This window comes from Argentina anserina, chromosome 6 (genome assembly GCF_933775445.1).
Source record: "Argentina anserina chromosome 6, drPotAnse1.1, whole genome shotgun sequence".
Taxonomy (NCBI): Eukaryota; Viridiplantae; Streptophyta; class Magnoliopsida; order Rosales; family Rosaceae; genus Argentina; species Argentina anserina.
In genome coordinates this window covers 912,429-932,863 of record NC_065877.1, presented here as the reverse complement: position 1 = coordinate 932,863, position 20,435 = coordinate 912,429, and the positions used below count along the sequence as shown (strand labels likewise).

The 20,435-nt window shown below is 38.0% G+C and overlaps 2 protein-coding genes across 2 annotated transcripts; one reads left to right on the top strand and one right to left on the bottom strand.

Moving 5' to 3' along the window:
- Window positions 1-9,432: 9,432 nt before the first annotated feature.
- On the bottom strand, window positions 9,433-12,390 carry LOC126799471 (uncharacterized). The gene is made up of 8 exons (XM_050526674.1): window positions 12,146-12,390; window positions 11,167-11,310; window positions 10,990-11,057; window positions 10,823-10,873; window positions 10,676-10,735; window positions 10,174-10,602; window positions 9,904-10,032; window positions 9,433-9,715 (listed from the first exon to the last, which is right to left on the bottom strand). The coding sequence occupies exons 1-8, from the start codon at window positions 12,276-12,278 to the stop codon at window positions 9,674-9,676; spliced, it is 1,056 nt and encodes a 351-aa protein (XP_050382631.1). The 5' UTR covers window positions 12,279-12,390; the 3' UTR covers window positions 9,433-9,673.
- A 1,108-nt stretch (window positions 12,391-13,498) lies between these two features.
- Window positions 13,499-17,178, top strand: LOC126796672 (serine/threonine-protein phosphatase PP1-like). The gene is made up of 4 exons (XM_050523407.1): window positions 13,499-13,791; window positions 14,967-15,526; window positions 15,759-16,028; window positions 16,909-17,178. Exons 1-4 carry the CDS (start codon window positions 13,617-13,619, stop codon window positions 16,924-16,926), a joined length of 1,023 nt encoding a protein of 340 aa, XP_050379364.1. The 5' UTR covers window positions 13,499-13,616; the 3' UTR covers window positions 16,927-17,178.
- Window positions 17,179-20,435: the final 3,257 nt, after the last annotated feature.

Genomic DNA, 20,435 nt, shown 5'->3' with positions numbered 1-20,435 from the left:
TTCCGAACCCAGTGGATGATGGTGGTAATGTCCTGCCAATTGCTGTGATGGATCATGATTTTGGTGACGTTATACCAGAGGACGATCAGCTTGGCCCTCTGCCCAATCTTGGTACCCAAGCTCTGCCCATCATGCCGGAGATAGACCGTGGCAATCAATTGGTGGCACCTGACTATTTTCCAGAAGCCAATTTCGAAAGGTATACATTATTGTTTGCTGGTTATAGTGAGATATTTAATCAATGCTACTTATAGTAAGGTTATTACTGAGCTGAGATTTTTGAATTGTATGTACACAGTTTTTCAAACTTGGTGGGGGTAAATGTTCTCGATAACAATTGGGAACCCATAATCTTTGATCTTCCAGCTCCAAGACCAGTGGTGAGGCCAGTACATCATGCACAATCTCACTTCCTGCAGCAGTTTGGAGGGTACTGAGTTGGACCTCCTCCACCACATCTCATGATGTGACTAAGGCCTTTGCCAAGGATTATGATTTGAAGGTCGTGAAGACCATCTTCGGTAAGCTAAGAGATGAAATGGAGCCCTACATGGCAGGTCTTTGGGATAGGATTTACTAAGTTGTTGAACCCAGCAGTGACAATTTCAAGACCTGTCATCTGAACCCAGCAGCTTAAACAGAATGAAGAAGTGGTTTGCTTTCTAGTTGCCTTCTGCTATGATCTCTGTAACTTTTTACATATCAGTGTATCAAATTGATTCAAGTGTGTATATCTTGAGACTGCAAAATCTTTCTTTTTTGATGCATTGCTTAACAGAAAGGGATCCTGGAAAGTGCATTACTAAATATGCATATTAAGTGCATGTGTTTTTGCTCACCTTTGATTCAAAATTCAAGCAAACTTGGTCCAGTACTTAATATGCATTTTGTTATTCAAGCGAACTTGGTTCCACTTGATATGCATTTCACTTCATGAACCGTTTTGTATTCTGATACTAGATATGTTTTATATGGCCATGGTAATGGCTTTCAATTTTGAATGAGCCAATATCAATTCAGTACTGGTGAATATATAGTGGAAAGAAAAACAGAAAGAGCACACTAGTACAGGATACTATTTCGCCACAAGTAACTGAAATCTGTAACATTGAGTATGTGCTAGCAAGGCGGAGTAGGCTATTAATGAAATAAAAATACAAGTAGAAACTCTTATCTTTACTGCTACAAAGGGAAAAACTAAAGCTCTTTATAGACTGCTCAGAGGGTCAAAAGTGAGCATCCCCTCTCCTCATCCATTCATAAACATTCTGCCACTCCCATCAAGATAACACACAATATCAAATGGCAATTGCCAGACATTAGTGTTTGTGTATTGGCCAGCCTAGATAGCTAGATTAACTCCGGGCACAATTCTTCTATTGGATTCATATATATTCATCCAACTCCAAGAGAATAAACTATGAACCATAGAAGCTAGATGCGCCTGGGTGAGGTGTAAAAGCTCTAGAAGAAGGTTGATCATGGACGCTGATTTGATCTTAGTTGTTGATGTCATAGACTCCTTAGTAAAGCTCTCACTAATATTAGTGGTCATTGCTTTACCCGCTTCAGTGATAGGAATCAAGGTTTATTGAATTGAAATGTAGAAAACTTAAAAGAAAACGCAGAAAAGATTTTAGGACTACATTGTAGCTATCTTCATTAATTAGAGAATGAGGCTACAACAATTACATATAGGACTTAGCATATGAAATGACGTAAATGGCCTTAATCGTTATAAACCTAACATATTCTAAACACCCTCCCTCAACCATATGCTAGGAACAAGCATTATGGTTGGATCAAATTACACACAATTATAGCCAAAATAGAAGATAATTTCCCAATTGGAAAACCCAACATCCAATCTAGAATCAAGATGAGCACACTTGGCTATGAGACATGAATGCGTTGGTTGCGGTAGAGCAGCAGAATGAAGAATGACAATGGCAGCAGCAGGGCAGAGAACAAACCAATGAAAGATTGGATATCTGGAAACTGAAATTTTAGAAACTTGCATCTGAAAATCTGTGTAAATTTGTAAACTGAAGATATGGAAAATAGCATCTGCATACTGCATAACCAAGCATATTCTTCTGCAAACTTGTGGCACATAAGCTTCTACCAATATTCTAGTTAATATCAGCACCCCAACAACATTACTGAATAGCATGAAACAATAGCAGCAACCTCAAGGCATAGGGCAATAACTTGGTAGGCCTCAGCAACAAAGTACCAATATAACATTGAGCCTTCATACTTTCTCCTCTTTACTTTGTATTTAAAAGACATAATAGAACTTGGCCCTAGCCATGAGAGTACTGTATGCAATTCCTGAATGCCCAAGCAAATATAATAGGAACCGATAGGTGTTGAATTATTGCCATATCTTGTTCCATATCGTGTTGTCTCTGCCTCCCTGTACCTTGCAGACAAGGAGGTGTCTCCAACATGATGTTTGGTGTGGTTTGGTGTGTTTTGCTTGTTTTAGTTTTTCCAGTTTTATAGGGATTGTGTTCTTGTAAAGTGTAGTTGTTAGCTCTATGTAACCATATAGCAATATTCCATAAACCATTCTACCAGCAGCAAGTTATCAATGATAGAACACAGGAAATCATCTCCCAAAAATGGACATATACCATACACAGAGCCATACAATCCATTCAAGAATCCAAGTCTTCCACCCAATTCACCAGACCAAAAATAAAGGAATTATAAACTGCTTCGTCCTAACATATTCTGAACATTCAGAAGATTCATTCTTAATTGAAACTGTCACTGATTTGGCTGCATAGGAGTTTGTACGTTGGAGAAGTTTGAGCTTTTCTGGAGAAATGTGTAACAGCTGCTTGTGCATGCACCAGCAATGGCTGCATTGAGACACAAAGACATATATTGTCGCTTCGGATGTTCTAGATTGATATAGATCCTGGCTTCAAGGAAGATGGATCTTGTGGATTTGGAAGTGGAATTTTGAATTTGAGGAACTTCAACCGGTGTAAGACCTCTTATAGCACCTTTCACATATCTGAATCATGCATGAAACTAAGCAAAATAAACACCTTCTTTTCCTAGTTATAGATAGTTAGACGTTCTGGTAGCCTCACATTTCAACCGCGATTAACAATTTCGGCATAAACCAAAACCAAGACATAAATAGTTCTAGTTGATATTTCATTCAAATCAAACAAGTAGCAATAAATCGACCAATATAAATGTAGAAACACACATCGGTTTGTGCTTCTAGCCTCACCTGCATATGAAATAAAACAGTTAATCGGCAATTTAGCACAGTTTTGATACCCCTGAAATCATTAGCTCAGTACATTAGAAAATAAAATGGCTTGATTAATGTAATTAAGTAAGTAGTTTATGCACTCCAAAGCGATCCTATTTCCTTCTGATGTCCTTCTAACGACTCTGCTTTTGGTTCCCATGCCAGATCGAAGTCTATTTTAGGTCGCACTGCACATTCATATACCTATATATGAGATTGATGTCCGACTGTTGGAGTTTTGGCTAGTTTAAAGGTCACAGTAGTGGTAGTGGTACATCTCTTTCAGTGATGGTGGTGGTGATCCCTTTTTGGCCTTCGGACACGATTTCTTTTACATTAATGTCCTCACATTCGTGATGAGAATGGTGACTGGAGTGCGACAGCAGAAGAACGACAATTGTGTGCTCCATAAATCAGCAACAAATCACATATAAATTTTTTGATTGTTATATAAAATTGTCATGAGATCTAAGTACCGATTCTAGAGGGATAAACTGATACCTTAATTTCATCTTCACCACTATAAGTTTTCTTGAACATGTAGCTAAAGATTAGGATTTGGTGACGAATCCAGCGTCTGCTAGTCTGCTGCTGCCACACTGCCCACTGGATTTATATATATTCACACTAGCATATATCAAAAAATCACGGATGCAGAATAGAACTAGTCCAAAATCTTTAGGATACTAAGCGTGTAAACGCTTTAGATTTACTAAAAACAAAATTAAGTAGAATGACATTAATCACATTATATATGAATAAAGTTTATGTTTAATTGGCCTGCTCGGGTTCGAAAATTTCTAAATGATCGAGTTTTGGGGTCCAAGCATGCACACATCACCCATGGGTAGCAAGCACGAGTTCTTGAACTTCTTCGCTAAGCGGGTCCAAACTGATGTTTTCCGCATGCAATCCTGCTTGCATTAGGAGTCTACTTCTAAGTTGGCAAATTATTTTCGAATTAATATCGGGTTATGAATCCAAATTTGATTGGGAAAGCGCAAAGCCGGCCTTCCCAAAGCTCTATATATAAAGTGCAAAGCCAAAGCCTATAAAGCGGAAAACCTATCATCAAAGTTGATAAATTAGTTTCTTCCATTCTGCATGCCATGAGACCTACCAAGAGAAGCCGGATTACGATGTCTCATAAGCAATCTTGTGGTCAGTCGTACATGAAAAGATCATCAAAACAATCCTCATCACATGCCATGAATATTATTACAATTGATGATCTCCCCGACCTTGTCATTTTGAACATCCTTCTTCGACTTCCCTTAAAATATGTCACTCGATGCAAGTGTGTCTCCAAGCATTGGTCTGCTCTTATCTCCAGCCAATACTTTCTTTCTCGTTTTCTATCTGTCCAAAAGCGGCATCCCAGTACGCTCATCTTCTGGGATACAGAATTCCAGATGAAATTTTTTTGCCTCTCCAAACATTCAAAGTTCAAGGCAAGACGCTTATTCTCTCTCAATTTCCTTCCCTGTTATCAATCTGCAGCTCATAAAAAAAGAGTAATTTTTCGGCCAGTTGTGGTAGGGGCGTGTAATGACTTAGTTCTGTGCTGCGCAACCACATGTATACAACGTGATTATTACATTTGCAATCCATGCACAAAGCAATGGGTTGCTGTTCCTCCCGTCCCTCGTTGCCGGGCAAGCATAAGAGTTGGTTTCATATGCGAGCCCTACTATGACCATAACCTAAGAGAAGTAGAAAATAACAGTAGCAGTATCATCCAGTTTAATGTTAGTTACAGGTATGCGATTGTTCGAATACTTGACCCATTGCTGTCGTTAGACCATGTAGTAGCTCCTTCCCACAAGCTCGTGGCGCAAGTCTTCTCCTCTGAGGCTGGTCAATGGACAGAAATTGAAGTGATGAGCCTAAAAAGCTATAGTTATGATCATCTGCTTGAGAATCCAGGCCTGGTTTACAAGGGAAAAGTTTATTGGTCGTCTGAAAGTGAGGGTTATATGATAGGCTTGGATCCCTTTTTCAACCACAACACCACCAGCACTAGTAATAGTACGAATGATCCTAGACAATTCACTCATGTAATTGATTTTCCTAATGGGAAGCCAGGAGTAATAAGCGTGAGCCGGAGAGGACATCTGCGGATGCATAGACTTTCAAGTGATGAAGCTCATTTCCCAGACGCATACATTGTGAGTGTTTGGGAGATGAAAGACGAGGTTGACGGAACACAAGATGGGAAATGGTGTTTGATAAGCACCTTCCCTGTGTGTGGAAAATTTGGTTTCGAATGGTCGCCGAACACTAGAGATCGTGCTCGGGTGTTAGCTTCTGACCCCAATGACGATGATATCTTGTATTTGGATTTGTATAATAAATATGCCGGCTATAACCGCATTATTAAGTGCAACATTCGTACAAAAAACCTCAAGGTGGCTAATACCAAAATTAATCATAGAAGGACATCACGGGAAAAAAAAAATATTTATGATTCGATCGGTGTCATACCCTTCACGGTGCCATGTTTGCCAACGCCGGTACCTATAATTAAATGCGACAACCACAGGGAAATGCATGCCGCTCATTTTAGCAATTGTTTTTCGTGCTCCTCTCGGCGATTTCACAAACAAATATATGAATGAGTTTTTCTTTCTCCATCAACTATTTATTTGGACTTATATATATTTCTTGTAATAATGTGACTGTGTGAACTTCTTGAGTCATACAAATATTGAAGAAATAAAAATGCTTTGATTAAAACAAATTTGATTCACTCGACAAAATACTTGAATGATCCTTTGTGTTTGTGTTTTTTTTTTTTTTGAAGATGATAACAAAACTTGAATGATGCTTTTAAATTCTATTGAGCTGACAACTTGTAGAGAGGTCTTGCATGGACAAAGTCATCTTTTACGATCAAATATAATTATTAATTATAGTTTAAGAACAGGCAGTGAAAGGTAAAAAAAATATCAAATGTACTGTGTGAAAAGAGAGGACCAGGGTGAAATTTTCAAAATAAAACAAACCAAAGCTGAAAGAGAGGCACAATACGATGTGGGGACTCCTCCACTTTCCCAAACCTTAAAACTCTCCAACTGGAACAACTTACTGAGCTCAACCTCAGCAGCCAACACTGTTTCCCTAGTGATTGATCCTTGGCTAGCCTGTTTTTCTTTTCCTACGAACAAATGAAACTCCTGGCGTGCTGCATGCCTTTGCAATTGGATTCCAAACCAAAATATACTTTGGTCTTAAAAATTATACTTGTGTTGTTAAGTTATGCCCTACCATATTATAATATAAAACATCAAAAATATTACATATATATAGACGCTATCAGGTTAAAAAAGGCACAAGCAGTCCAATACCAACAACATGATATTGTACAATAGCATTCACTTTTAGAGGTAAAATCGATAGGATTTCGAAATTAGAATGTAGTTGGACTACAACTTAGAATTAAGTGTAACGCCTCCGAATTTCGAATGATAAAAATTTAAATTCGAAGTTATGAAAACTCAAAAACAATCTCAAATATACTGAAATCATCTTATCATAACAGTGTATCGAAACTGAGTTCACATCATGACTCAGTCAATTCGAATAATACACAACCAATGGAAATGTAAAATTCACTCATTCCTCACCACTAACAGTAGAAAGAAATCTTCTACGTCTTCAGAGTAGTCCGTCAATTCTGTTAATCCACACCTGCAGAACTATCCCCCACACTATCAAATAGGTGCACCGGGATTGTAAACACAAACCCGGTAAGCTTTGCAGCTCGTATGAGTAAAACAACAATACAACTCGTGTATAAATACAAAATAAACATACTGAAAACATATAATTATAAATATACTCATGAGTCATTGGACGGCCCATCTGGTTGTCCAATAATATCTGAAAATATAAGTGCTCATGAGAAATAGGGCAACCCATCTGTTTACCCGAATACATTTATAATACGGGTACTCATGAGCGCTGGTACACCTCTGTTACCCCTCATGAAGTACGCCGTCAAACATTGGGTAACCTCTCACTACCCAATATCCAAAAGAAAAATATTGAAAATATTTAATTATAATTGTACTCATGAGTCATTCGGCGGCACATCTGGTTGTCCAATAATATATGGAAATATAAGTGCTCATGAGAAATCGGGCAACCCCTATATTTACCCAATTACATTTAAAATACGGGTACTCATGAGACCCATGTACTCATCTGTTACCCCTCATGCAGTACACCGTCGGGCATTGGGTAACCCATCTGCCACCCAAAAATCTCAAAAATATGGGTACTCATAAGCTGGTAACCCATCTGTTATCCCTTATGCAATACACCGACAGACAAACTAGAGCTCTAACTGTATCGTAACTGTCGCCCGGCCAAGGCTAGGTTCCGACATGCCAACACGTCCGAAGACAGAAAAACACGTCCGAAGACAAAAAACGTTTCAACAAAACTCAATGTTAAAACCACGTACAATAACAATCCACTCATGTTATTGTACTACAACAAGCAACTCTTACTCAAATAAAATAAATATAATTGTCACAATATAATTCATTTGAAAATAAGAATGTAACAGTATATAATATAGCAATTCATATATATGTATCGTATTTACCATTTTATACACATACACAACCTACTATATTATATACATATCATAGTTCGATCTTTTAAAATAAATGTAATTATGAATCTCCGCTAATGGTAGATTCGTCACTGTGAGATTTTACTCACCTTCTTTCCTGCGTGCAACTTCCACGACACTGAAAATAATTTCCTCACTCGTTTCGTCAATCACATAATAGCATGATAAATGCTTAGAAAATGATACGTAAAATATCATGTGACGATTTCAGTACAGCTAAATATTGTTCATAAAACATTGTTCATAAAACATTGTTCATGTTTTAATGTTTTAAAATTACGAGTGGTGAGCTATTCAAGTTAAGGAAGGCTTAAAGTCCTTGGTTTACCAAGTTGGTCGGCATGACATCCATTCATCCCCATTTTCAAGGGGAGAAAAAAAAACACAGATAGCAGATATGCAACTGGACTCGTGAAATTTCTCCACTGCGAATTCAGTGGAGAAAATTTTGTGAATTTGTAACGATGAAGGCGTGATGAAGGATAAGAAGATTGCTGCGATCCTTTGATTGTGTTGAAAGAGATTCATTGACTCTCCATCTACCTAGTACATACTATGAAACCATATTGTACTGATGAAGGGTAACTGGTCTACTCGGCTGGTCATAAGCTTCAATATTAGCTCAAATTTAGGTCTATTCTGAGACATACTACTGGTTCAAACCAACAAACCTGGAAGTAGTATGTATCTTATGTTAACTGATCTAATCATTCGTGTTTCTTATATGTAAGATGACAAGAAACAAGGTTCTGCATAAACTCAACATTCAACTACACACAAGGGTCAATGGGCATTATAAAAGACCCCGCTCTTATGCCCAACCTGGGGATGAGCAAAGCTAATTTCACTTTTATCAATGGTTTTATTCATATCTCTATGACCCTTCAGTATAAGGACCTCTCATACTTAACATCCATTATGGCCTAAGAAAAATGGGGTAATAAAAAAAACTAATCCTCTTCCACTCACACCAGTTTTTCCCATAATATTATCGTAAAGCGATGCATCAATGGTTAGCTATTAGTTAAATTTTGAGGAATCTGTCTAGTAGGATGAAAGACACTGTCCTTGTTGCGGCAAATCCAACCGGTGATAGTAAGTTAGTAACAAGTCCAAGTGAAAATTATGGCTTCACTATGTTGCAGGGTTAACAAGACACAAAACTCTCCCTTTCCCAATTGATGCTACAAAAAATGTGTAACAATATTCTTCAACTTGGTTCCACTAATGAACAGAAAATCATGATGCCTCAGCGAAAATCTGAACTCAAAATTCACAAATTCTTCATGGTAGGCAATTCACTGTTACTAGTTACTACTTTCCTCCAGAGTTGATACCTAGTATCATTTACCAGCATCGCTATGAAGAACAAAACGAGTTGCAAAACGCTAACTAGGTTTCCCCTAGGTGGAACACTGCCCCCATCCCTTTGTTCTTTTTCTTGAACCGAGTTTTGAACTCTAAAGCTACAGATATTTCTATGGCCATGGTGATAGCTTTCAATTTTAAATGAGCCAACTTCAATTCAATATACTGGTTACTAAATATAAAGTTGAGAAAACAGCAAGACAGTATTAGAGAGGACATCATATTGCACTACAACTAACTGAGATATTGCACCTATCGTATGCTAGCATGGCAGACTAGGCTATAGATGGAACCGAAATACAGGTAGAAACTCTAAGGATACTCATCTGTACTGCTTCAAAGGAAAATCTTAAGCTAAGCACCTTTCTATAGGACTCCTCAGAGGGTCATAACTGGGTATCTCCTCGCCTCTTCCATTCATAAACGTTCTGCACTCCCCATCAAAACAACATACAATATCAAATTGCATGTCATGCTTTATGTTGGTTTGCAGTATTGAGTACTGGCCAGCCTACTTAACTAGATTAATTCGAAGCACAAATCTTAACATGCAGAGCCCTGAGTACATGAATTTGATCACATAAATTTATTGCATATTCCAATAAGAAATTCATACTTTAGATGGTGCACTGGGTTGAGGTCTAAAAGCTCTAGAATGAGGTTGATTATGTGGATTTGGAAGTGGAAATTTGACTGGGAGAGGACCTTCAACTGGTGTAAGACCTCTAATAGCACCTTCAAATATCTGAAACATTAAAAATAGGTTTGGTCCATTACCAAATACAGCACCCAAAAACCATGTGTACATGAACTTGATAACGGGAGCCATGTGTACGTGATCTTGATTTGCATATATATTTGAAATTCCAAGATACAAAATTCATACCTTAGATGGTGCGCCTGAGTGAGGTCTAAAAGCTCTAGACTGAGGTTGATCATGGATGCTGATCTGACCTTTATTGTTTGATGTCATAGACCCCTTATTAGAGCTCTCACTGATATTTGTGGCCATTGCTTTACCCGCTTCAAGAGAGTCGCACTTGATTGGAACTGTCACTGGTTTGGCTGCTTCATTTAGGGAGGTAGTTGGAGAAGTTTGAGCTTTTTTAGAGAACTGTGTAGCAGCGGCTTGTGCACCAGCTATTGCTGCATTGAGACTAGAAGATCTTTCTGCTTCAGATGTTCTAGATTGATCGACATTTGCAGATATAGACCCCGGCTTCAAGGAAAATCGATCTTGTGGATTTGGAAGTGGAAATTTGACTGGGAGAGGAACTTCAACCAGCGTAAGACCTCTAATAGCACCTTCATATATCTGAACATGAAAAGTACGTTGGGTCCATTACCAAATACAGTACTCAAAAACTGAGAGGAAGCAAGATGCAAACCTTCTTTTCCAAGTTATAGACACCCTGGTAGCCACGCATTTCGAATGGGATTAACAGTTTCTGCATAAACCTAAACCAAGACATATAGTTTATATATCATTCGAATGAAAGAAGTAGCAACAAATGGACCAAAGTAGAAATACCCGCCTGTGGCTGCTCACAAAGCCAACACATATCGGTTTGTGCTTCTAGTCTCACCTGCATGTGGTAAAACAATGTAAAATTAGTCAGCACAGTTTTGGCACCCCTGAAATCATTGGCGTAGTACATTCGTAAATTAAATGGCTGAACTAAATGAGTAATTGAGCACCCACCCTCTCAGGTACCATCTCCCAGCCTGCTAACTCTTCGCGTCTAACACATCCAACTACTTCGACACAACCTATTGCATACATGACACCATAATTTGTGATAATGATAGAAGCAAGATGTGTCTCTCTCTTTTTCATTAAAGTGAGCACAAAGTTTGAATGAACCTAAACTTTGAATACCTATAAGTCTTGAAACTGGATAGTGTTGGGGAAACTTGATATCAGTGATTCCATCCACTGCATAAATTTCCCAATAAAAGTCCTCCATTGCTTTGATTGTATCCTCCTCTGGAACCTTACCAGCGGCATGAATCCAAAGACGTCCTTCAAAAGACAAAGTCTAGGCATTAGAAAACGTGAAAATTGTCCATCCAAACTCATTTAGCTCCACATTTACCACTCTGCATACTATACTCATAACAACAACAGGACAGCAGCAACTACATCAACTATGAACCTAAACCGGATATGAAAGGAAAAGCACTGATAACACTAGTACTTAAGAAAAGATAAAACACCAAAGAAAAGAGAAGATGAAGCAATGACGTCCACCATCAGGTGTGTTCTCTGAACTAAATGCTCAAAACTATCTTTATATCACTACTCACTTATATTTTTAATATTGACTCCGGAATGTCAGCCTGTCTGGAACCCTGGAGGTAAAGGTTCAGTTTTTGAAGGAAAAGAGTACGAAGTGTATCCCTTCGTTTTCCAAATGATTATCCATTCACACCGCCCCTCGTCAACTTCGACCATCCTACCCCTTCTCACCCCATTGTGGATTCCTGCTACCAGTGCTATGGAAAACTCTACTAAGACATTCTTCTGCAGGTACTTACTTGCATGTTTCATCATTTATCGAGTTCAAAGTTTCTATTTGATAATCAAGATTCAATTTTTGCAAGGACAAAGATCCAAATCCCACTAAGTACACACTTCCATTAAGCAACTGAGCTACTTGACCAATCAATTCCTCAAAAAAAATCATACATTCAAATTTTGCAGCTTACTAGTTAAGTTATACAAATTCTCACAATACTAAAACTCTTACACTCCAAATCTCAAGCTTAAAACTTCAAAACGAAAAGCATGAACATGAAACTAAACCAAATGGGTATCTGATATTTGAACTGAAACTAAAGTTTACAAAAGCTCAAACCTCTAATGGGAGCAGGCCATGACCTGCCCTCGATGCGTTTGATACCATAGACGAGCAGAGAAGCCCATGGTTGGTGCATAGTCAGACATGGGTTTCTGTAATTCCCAGAAGTACTTCCTCCTCCTCTTCTCATTGTTGTTTCTGGGTCTCGGGGTTTTCTCGCCGCCGCTTTGTTTTCCGGTGATCGTTGATTGTGTATTATTGACCAGAAGAAAGGTTGTGTCTTTTTGTTTTAATTAAAGTGCACAAGGGAAGTGACTTGTGCGGTTTGGCATAGTTATGTTCTTTGTCGGGGACCCAAATTGTTTTGAGGGGGCGGTTTAATCTATGTATTTGGCTAATCTTGGATTTAGTTTGTGTCAGTCATACAATGATTAATGGAATGAGTGACCAGACCAAAAGCAGACAAATGCATTCATTAATACCAAATGCCAAAGATACTAAAAGTAAGATCAAATAGAGTGATCTCTCTTGTAACCAAAGATAAAACATAGACTTATATTTGTTTGCACCTAAATTTAGCAACCCATAAATTGCTAAATTGGTTTGAAGTTTAGCCAGAAATCTCGCTTGGTCGTCCGGCCGCGAGTTGACACGCCCGCAGACAAGAAAGACGATTGTTTCTGAGTCCCTCGGCCCGTCCTCGGCCGAAATGATTTTTTACCAAACAATATCGGAAAAAAAGAAGATAAAACATAGATTGATCTTGAAATTGTGTGTAAAATAAATGTTAAAGAACTTATTTAACTCTTACATCTTATTTCGTAAATCTCGATGGTATGTGTTGATATATGGAACCACTCGAATTTGAATCATGCATGTTCGCCCATTAACACTATGACTTACGAGAATTTGACTTTTGTTGTTTATTAAGAGCTTGATTTGAGTTAGAGATGGAATGAGCAATTGAGCATAGTCATTCTTAGTTTCGTATAAGTTTCGAGAAAGAGTCCTAAACCTTATTCATCAAAGAGATTCCGCCAGAAGTTCAAGTTTGAGTTAGCTGACTTAGTAAGGCTAGTCATCAAACATGACTGTGAATTACCGTATTGATAATGGTTTTGATTTGTCCACGAAATAGACGAATGTAGAAGGATCGAAAAGAAAGTTGAGATTTTTCTCATACACAACAATCATAAAAGTTTTTAGTTGCAATTTGGATCACCCATTTTTGTGTGTGTTATTTGGTCTCCTCCCCCCTCTGCTTAATCTCCAAAAGCAACCTCCCCATTATTCCTCTTCCTACTCATAAAACACAAAGAAAACTCCCAAACACCCCCTTTCCACATAAAACGACACCCTTTTCCACATAAAACGACACCCCTCCATAACAAAGAAAAGTCTTCATGCTTTTCTCTTACTCCCTCTCTTCTCCTTCCTCTCCTTCTTCACCTCCCCCCACTTCTCCTCTCTTAAAGTCTCACCCTTTCAACCATTTTCAATAGCCGTTGACTTCCCCGGGCGTTGACTAATGGACCCATCGGTTCTTGACGACATCATCAGCCGTCTTCTCGAAGTCCGAGGCCGACCCGGAAAGCAGGTCCAGCTATCCGAGTCCGAGATCCGACAACTCTGCTCTGCCTCTAAAGACATCTTTTTGCAACAACCCAATTTGTTAGAGCTTGAAGCACCCATCAAGATTTGTGGTACAAAATCCAATCTTTGTGCTCTGTTTCAGTTCTTGATGGTCTTTGTTTTACTGGGTTTTGTTTACTTTGTTGAATTTGGATTACTATGTTGGTTAATTTGGCTACCCTGTTTGTTTGATTTTGATTAGATGATCACTTTGTTCTGTTGGTGGTTTGATATTTAGTTATTCACCAAGATCATATTTTTACTAAGGTAATTAGATTCTAGAGGAGCCCATGTTTGTATATGCTGGAGTGAATGGTTTTGGTTAAATTATAAAGGGCATGCTTTTGTTTTGCTAAACTCTTCAACAGTTTAGGAAGTGAGAATGCCTTTGTTGTAATGTTTGTTTGTTTTTGTGGTAATTGGTGCCTGTTAAAAAAGTTTGGAGTTTTCGTGTGGATGCAAGGTGCTTAGTAAATTGTAGGCTTGTATGATGAAAATTCGGTTATTTTTATGAAAGTTGACCCTGTTTGTGCTCCATGTATCTTTGGTTTGGATTGCACTGTGTTGTCTCAATTGACCCTGTTTGTGCTCCATGTATCTTAATGTCCTGCATATTGGATAAGCCGCGCAGTTTAATTTAGAGGCTTAGATATTCGGAATCAACTTTTGTCGAGTCATTTTTGTGATCTTGATTGGAAGTTGGAATGTTGAATTCCGATTCCAATGGTTTGCAAGTCATGTAGGATTGGTTAGTTTCTCTTTTTGACATGCACTTGCTGCATGGTGCACGTTTCTTTCAGTAAGCATAAAAGGTACAGAAGGAAAGGGATATGTAAAGTGTTCATCCATGTTATTTGTAGTTTGATGCTCTAGTCTCAATGACAAGTTATAAGCTAGCTCCCTGGATATCAAGTCATACTTTGACCTATCTGAGAACAGATACTAGTTACTTTTGATCTGTATCTATGATATCTACCAGATACCTTTTTCCACTTGAGAATTTATAGAAGTTATCCCTCATCAGAGGCACTGTTTGGCTTGCTTATGGTTCTACTGGAATTTGTTTTGGACACATAAGTGTGTTTTTATATTCTCACAAGGGCTAACAAACTAATTGCTTAGCATGTAGAAGTTAACCATAAATAGGCTCTAGTGTAGATTTCCTTCTGAGATTTAGGATCATTAATTGAGTATCTATCATATATTATCAATTTCTTAAAAGGTACGCTCTGTTTATCTTTTTCAGGTGACATACATGGTCAATACTCAGACCTCTTAAGGCTTTTTGAGTATGGAGGATTACCTCCTAATGCCAATTACTTGTTCTTGGGAGATTATGTGGATCGAGGAAAGCAAAGTTTAGAAACAATATGTCTTCTCCTTGCATATAAAGTAAAGTATCCTGAGAACTTTTTCCTCTTGAGAGGAAACCATGAATGTGCTTCTATAAACCGTATATATGGATTTTATGACGAGTGTAAGAGAAGATTCAATGTGAGGCTATGGAAGACATTTACGGATTGCTTTAACTGCCTACCAGTTGCAGCCCTGATTGATGAGAAGATTCTCTGCATGCATGGTGGTCTTTCTCCTGAGCTGAATAATTTAGATCATATTAGATCTTTGCCCCGGCCAACTGATGTACCAGACACAGGTTTACTCTGTGATCTTCTCTGGTCTGATCCCAGTAAAGATGTTCAAGGTTGGGGAGGGAACGATCGGGGAGTGTCCTACACATTTGGTCCTGATACAGTGACTGAGTTTCTTGAGAAGCATGATTTGGATCTCGTTTGTCGTGCTCACCAGGTTATTATCAATTGTAGTTTCTGGGTTTTGATTATCTGCTTTAGACTTGTAGGACTGTAGAGAACATACTTCTGGGAGCCAAACATGATCATGTCAGGAATGATATGGTGATAAAGCTGGCTCTAGAGTAGTTCTTTCTATAAAATCTTGCATGGACTATTGACGAGATGAATTCTCAATTACTTTCCATGCTCAGGTATAAGTTGTAATGTTTTCACTGTACTATTGGCAGGTTGTGGAGGATGGGTACGAGTTATTTGCCAACCGTCAACTTGTGACAATATTTTCAGCACCTAATTACTGTGGGGAATTCGATAATGCTGGTGCAATGATGAGCGTTGATGACACATTAATGTGCTCCTTCCAAATATTAAAACCAGCAGACAAAAAGGCGAAGTTTAACTTGGGTGGCCTAACTACAACTAAGTCTGGAAACTCTTCAACTAGTGTTTTTGGGAGCACAACTACAGCTAAGCCGAGCAATACTCCTGCAGCAGTCAAGGTAAATGTAACCTCTTCTTAAAATACTTGAAACGATGATTAAGTTTGGGGAACAAAGCCTGCAATTGTAATAAACGTTTAAAAGCTATAATATTCTAGTAGTTTGTTTTTGTCATCATTTTAGTGCCTAATGGTTTTAAAGCAAGTATTTGCTTGCTCTTCCTTTATTTACCTAGTTCTTTCATCTTCCTTATGGGAAGGCATGCTTTTGCTTTCTACAATATGTCTGGTCCAACCATTTGATCTGATTAAGATACTTGTTTACATTTTTAACCTCTAAAGTTCTCATCTTATTTCTTTGCAAGTATGTGTTTATGCTAATAATTGTTATTAAACTGATTTATATGGGCTGTGGGAGATTTCACCACTAAGGCTTTTGTATAAATATTTTCTGGAATTAGTTTTTGTTTCTTCTATTTCAACAAACTTCCTTTTGGTAAGCAAATGTTTGTGTCATGAAGAATCTTGTACCCATGAAACATCTATTGCTGTTGGAAACTGCCTTTTTTCTAGAAGTGCATTACAGCCGGCTGATCTTCTGACATTGTCTAAATGAAATAATTTATGATGGTTTATGGGATGATTGTGGCAGAATATCCCTAAGCATAACTAACAGTCTAGCAAGAAAGTCAAAAGGATAACGACAAATTCATTTTCCTTCTCTCGGGTACAACATATTTGACGTGAATTCTTAATTTGTTACTCTGTTCATGTAAATTGAATATGAAATTATGTACGATTAGCTTCTTTTTTGAGCCATTCATGTAGATTCCTTTCATATCATCACATATTGTATTTATGTTTGTAATTTAATGTGGTTGTGAATTGTGATACATCTTTTGATTGAAAAATCCTCTTTTTTGTGCACTCTTTGCTTTCAGTCCTTGATGCAGAGGTGAAGTTTCTGATTTGGGGGCTAGGGAAGGTGCTGTTCTGCGGTTTGTCATGAGCATGTCAAGGCATCCATCGAGGAAGATGAGGTCTAATTCAATTACTGTACTCTGTTTAAGTTGTATAATTGGGGAGGAAAAATCATTAGAAACTAATGGAAAAGATTGTCCTTGATATAAAGTGGGTCTACCTTGAAGTGGGTCTGAAGGTAGAAGCCTTCTCTTCTCCTTGTACTATAATAGATGCTATGATTGCTGTGATGAATTACATATTAGCCTAAGACACCAGGAAAAAAAAATGTCAAAAACAGTCGATGGAGTTGAAATGAAATTTCCAAGCCTTTTTGTAAACAAGAGCTTTTGTCATCTTTTTTTTTCACCTTAATCTTTTGCTAGAGGATAGCATGCGTTTTTGCTTGCTGGTCATCTTTCCCACGTGGGGATCTAATGAGTTCTTCGTCTCCTGGTTTCCTCTGATTCAAATGGAGCCAGTAGGTTCAGTTTGCTGACAGTGAAATGAGTGTTTAGTAGTTTGGTAACTTGTCATTTGTTCATGGGGCATTACATCTTCATTTCAAAATCCAGACTTCATACTCGACCGTTATTAGTCCTAGCATATTGTGAATGTGGATGAACTTTCTGCTAGAATCAGAATTGTGATTCAAGATTTGCTTTCTAGTGTATGAACTAAATGTGTTAAACCCGAACAGTGGTGCTGACATACAAACCTTGCCTAGGCAAAGTGACACCAAATCAGTCATATCTTCCATAAGATAAGAGCATCTCCAGTCCATTAACTATTTTGGACATCAGCCAAACGACTTCTTTTTGACATTAAGTCCTCATTTCCAACCGAATAGTCATACAAATGTGACAATAGGTGGATTTGGCTAATGATTTCTCTATGTCAAATTTGACATATCAAACCACTCATATCTTTTATTTTTTACTATTTTTCTTTTATACTCTCTTTCCTTCTCGTCTCTCCCTCTTCCTATGTCAAATTGATAAAATAATATTCAAATTATAGCACATCAAAATTTTGTTAAATTTGACTTTGACACCTCATATGCCAAATTCAAATGTGACACAAAGTTATTTGGCATCTCCAATGGAGATGCCCTAAGCATCGTTATTTCTAGGTAATAAGCAAAACTACTTTCGAACCTTGTGTTTCTTTTTACAGTTTTTAGTATACTCAGGCAGTCAGGCCTCAGGGGAATACATTCCAGAAAACACTTGGCATATTACTTAAGAAACTCTTTCTGTAGTTTACTGCTCACCATTTTACCTATTTGTTCGTTAGGCAAGATTGGTCTACTAGCATTCAAGAAAACCCTCGGAAAAAGTTCTGCAATATTGTTTAAGGAGATTTACCAGCAGCTTGTACAACTCCAGTCATATTCTAAATCCAGGTGAGAGCCTAACTTACCGAAATCTCTCCCCTTGGGCCTTAATTTTTCATATCTGTGTGCTTCTGAAGAATATAATCCGTAACCTTATGAAAAAAAAATCATTTCCACTTTTGAGTGATAACCACGGACATAGTTTTAAATAGAACTCTGCACATTGCATATTTGTAGTTGCAATGCGAATTGCTTTCCCTTTATACATCCTGAAGTTCCTTCTGCAAATTACGTAAGCCAGCTATAGTTTACCCAAGTAGCCGAACTCGCACCATGTTATGATTTGCATATTCTCAAGTCGCAGAAAATATGACCCTATTCAATTTGTAAAAACTTCAGGAACAAACGAGCTAGTAGCACAGCATAACATGAATTATATCGCATCACTACCCCTCCTATCTATCTCAAATTCTCAACTAGAACAATATGGTGGTTGCCCTTCATGTGGAGGACAAATTGATTAGCATTGTGTGCAGAGCAAGAACAATGTTGTTGAGGGACAAACAGACTGGTTTTAGAGATAGACAAATCCATAGTCCCTCAATTACAGTTTTACATTTCAAAATCCAGAGCTCTATATTTTGACCTTTATTAGTCCATAGCATATTAGTATGTGAATGAACTTCTTGCTGGAATCTGAATCGATCGTGTTAAACAGCGACAAGCGTGGCCCGTGGACCAACTGTACCGATATTGTCCCAACTTAGCCACCTCACAGGTGTTGGGTTTTAATCACAAAAGGCCTCGGTACAATTGGTTATTATCCACCCACTTATAAGCTTTATTTTCTTTGTCACTTCTTAGATGTGGGATCTCTCCTCTCCAACACGCCCCCTCACGTGCAACCTAATTTTTAGGTCTGCACGTGACAGATTAACATCCCACATACTGGGATGAAAGAAACTAAGGTCCAGTAACCAACGACACTTAGTGGCTATCCAATCGGAAATCCTCCGATGGCATGAGAAAGTGGCACCCAACTCGAGCCCACGAAAGATTGGAGACGCGACTGGAGAGGGACCCGCTCTGATACCAACTTGAATTGAACAGATTATTGCTTGAATGATTCATTTACATATTACACTTCATTATATAGGCTAATTCTAGCACTAATTTACCTACTAATTTCCACTAACTCCAACCACTAATTTCCACTAACTCCAACAGATCGTTCAAGATCAGCTTTCTAGTGTATGAACAATATATGGTGTACCCGAATAGTGATGCTCACATCCAAACCATGCCAAACCTGATTTTTGTGTATTCAATTAGCTAGGCAAAGCCATTCCTACAGTTCTACAATAAGAATTGAGGAAATGACATTCCATAATAAGGAAACATTAGTTGCTCATCTGCTGATTAATCCGTTGGTAAGAGTGGCTCTACGGTTTTGAGAAATCCATTTACCAATTTGTTCATCAGGCAAGATGTTCTACTCTACTCAAGAAAACTCTCGGAAAAAGTATGGGTTGTTCTAGGAACAACTCCGGTCAATTTCTAAACTCAGGTATTAGAGTCTAACTTTGTACAATCGGAATGTCTTATCACCAAACCTTAATTTCCATTTCTTGGTACTTGAATGTGATCGTAACCATTAGATAAGGATCATTTCCACTTTTGAGTAATAATAATCGCGCTGACATGAGGATTTAAACATGGTTTGCACATTGCGTATATGTAATTGTTGCAATGCGAATGAGTTGGTTTATCTTTATATACTCTAAACTGCCTTATGGAACAAAGCCATGAGAATTAGAAGTTAGAGTCGTCCAGTCGACACTCGAATATCCTTCTGGAACTTCGAAGTCGGCAAAATAGCTTACCCCATAGGAATCAACGTATATCTAAGCCAGCTAAATATGACTTACATCATGTCTATATAAGTCATATTCTCGAGACAAACCCTTATATCACCCTATTCAATCTGTCCAAGACTTCATAAAAAAATTAACCAGCTACCATTCAAGCATTACCACCTATATAACTCTAATTCTCAACTAGAATTAAGTGGGTTGCCCTCAATGTGTGGAGAATCGATAACCATTGTGAGCAGGTCATCCCAAGAACAAATGTATTCAAGAGAACAATTATCGTTTTTATAAAGTCGATATT